This window comes from Topomyia yanbarensis, chromosome 3 (assembly GCF_030247195.1).
Source record: "Topomyia yanbarensis strain Yona2022 chromosome 3, ASM3024719v1, whole genome shotgun sequence".
NCBI classification, from domain to species: domain Eukaryota; kingdom Metazoa; phylum Arthropoda; class Insecta; order Diptera; family Culicidae; genus Topomyia; species Topomyia yanbarensis.
Genome location: NC_080672.1, coordinates 92,743,432 through 92,746,061, shown reverse-complemented (window position 1 = coordinate 92,746,061; position 2,630 = coordinate 92,743,432). Strand labels below are relative to the sequence as shown.

Sequence of the window (2,630 nt, the reverse complement as noted above, 5' to 3'; positions counted from 1 at the left end):
ACGTCAAGATTCAAATTGCATGGGTACACAAACCGTCATATTATTTATCTAACATTTTGAATGCTGACCTGGTATGATAGTACTCAGGTAAGGCGCTCGTTTCACAACTCAACCGTCGTATTTTAGCGCTTTAACCCTTAAATGCATACTGTTGCCGTTTGGCAACATACCGAATTTTGTAATATAAAAACTCAACGAGAGCTATATGTTGTATCCAACCCGAAAACGAGTACCAAGATAAAATAAAATCCATGCATTTAAGGGTTAAAAAATGGTTTATTAGCGTCAGTAGAAATGAAAGTTGGACTGGCCTTACAATTATTCTGTATACTAAAAATTGGCTGTGAAGTCTATCGATATAAAAGGATAAGTTCCGCACCGGAATGTGGTAGGTTTTACTGTCAAAGCGGGTTGCGTCAATGACGCACTACCTATTTATTATCAAAAAATCCATCGTATGTGCTAATTATAGTGACACATCCGTAAATTTGCTACCTCGTTTTGGAGGAAAGATTCAAGGCAGTGCCTTGCTCAGTTGAGGTGAATCATTTGTACTGAACACTCACAGGCAGTTCGCTGGTGCAGTTGTTGAAGATCAGTTTGGAATATCTCATAAGCGATAGAGATATTAACATATATTCAGACTGAATATGAAACTGGTAGTGCTTGAGCTTCTACTGGTGGTTGTTCTAGCGTCCACTGTCTCAGCAGATATCGGAGAGTTTTTCGATAATCTGTTTAGTGCCTTTAAGCCAGAGGAAGCAAAAACAGTCGACTTATCCACAAATGCAACCACTCAACAGAACTCAACGGAACTCGGCACCAGCACAGTACAGATCGCAAATCAGACGGATACACTAAACTCCACAAACAAAACTTCAACTCCCACGCCAGAGATTAGTGGATATGTGAACCTAACAACGACTACCAGTGCCAGGCTGGAAGAAAATTCTATTGCAAAGAGTCAGGCCGAGGTTACACCTGAAACCGGAGAAACTACTCCGGAAGAAGTAACGACAAACCTCGACACCACTATCGAGAACGGAACTTTAAGCCCCACTCCATCAACGACAACCATCGCCGCCGAAGTAAACACAACAACGGTAGTCTACAAGCTGTTCCATCCAAACACGACAACGACCACAGAACTTACTACGGCAGTAACAGTTGAAGCCACCCATTCCACCGAGAATGCCACGAACGCCACAACCTCGACGACCGAGCGAGCCGAATTCAGCAACAATGGAACGGGAGTTACTCTATCATCTGGAACAAAAAGAGACGTGTCTCTGGAGATAGACGAAGCACCTCTACATATCGTGAATATCTCATCTTCAACTGAAAATTCTTCCCATCTTGCACCACCTTTGGCATCGTATCGGTTGGCTAACGGGGTATCCTGTAGCGTAACTGTTCCGGCAGGAACAAGCACGGTGATCATTTCATGCAATGACTCCACATTCAATGCCAGCAGTACAAACCCATCAAACAGCACAGAGTCTGCATCTCCCAGCAGTACTCCCGTCGAGCATAAGATCAAAAAACGAGATACCAGTTCCAACGAAAGCTATCCACCCAGCAGTGCAGTCAGCGACGATGATGGTGATGTTCCGTTGTTCTGGGACAGCGGGGAGAGTGTTGAAAATGGTTACTTCACCGACGGAGGTGACGCGGTTCCTGACACAACAATTATCACCAGCCAGCAGTAGGAAGGCGCTAAATAGCGCTAGAGTTAGTCATGGAAATCAGTTTGGAGATTATATCGTTCGGTGAAATATAATATAGATGACTGTACTACTTCAATCAATATAAAATATATTGTGTAAAGTTGGATTTTGAAATATAAAAAAGGATGTGATAGCTTGGCGTGCTAATGAATGTGTCACTGTTCTAATAAGCGGAAGCACATGTTGTCAAATTAAGGTGGACTTATCAACAGGGATGCTGATTTAAATTTTAACTGTTACGGTTACGAATCTGCTAATGAACTAGCGACACATGTATCGTTGGTAATTCACACCATTAACCGAACAGAAGATTATAACAGTAATTGAAATGAAATCGGATACACGAGGATGTAACAGCATCATGTGCATGACTTTAACAGAGATTGACAATTATACAAGGTTGTAGATAAAATACGCAATAACTATAAGGTTTTGTTTTATTTGACATGTCTTTAACAATTTTTGAATGTTCTTTTAAAACTGTAATGAAATTGTATGAGCTAGTGTACGATTTGTGTGTATTACTTCTAATTTGACACATTAAAAAACAAACATTAAATTGATTTCAAACGTTCCGAAGACTCTGAAACATTTTTGGATTCGGTTAATGTTATATGTATTGACTTTATTCGCTCTTTTAAGGTTTAATGATGGCTCTTAATCGCAAAATTTTTGAGTTAAAGGAAAGGACAATATAATGAGTTGGGAATAAAAAAATTATGCGTTCTATAATGGTAAGATTGTGTTAACAAAAACACACAACTTAGCTCAAACCAATATGACATCATAATTTTCATGCAAAATTCTCAAACGGGAAATTTAGATAAGATCTATTTATTTTTGTGCATAAGGACACAAGACCTTACATGAAGTATGTATTTTTAGTGTTTCGGATTCTCCTCG

General features: G+C 39.7%; 1 protein-coding gene across 1 annotated transcript; it reads left to right on the top strand.

The window, feature by feature from the left end:
- Positions 1 to 650: 650 nt before the first annotated feature.
- On the top strand, positions 651 to 1,709 carry LOC131687060 (uncharacterized). The gene has a single exon (XM_058971102.1). The coding sequence runs from the start codon at positions 651 to 653 to the stop codon at positions 1,707 to 1,709; it is 1,059 nt and encodes a 352-aa protein (XP_058827085.1).
- The last annotated feature ends 921 nt before the right edge of the window (positions 1,710 to 2,630 follow it).

Bases quoted from the DNA above. Each gene is read 5' to 3' on its own strand.
- LOC131687060 (XM_058971102.1), top strand. From the start codon at position 651: ATGAAACTGGTAGTGCTTGAGCTTCTACTGGTGGTTGTTCTAGCGTCC.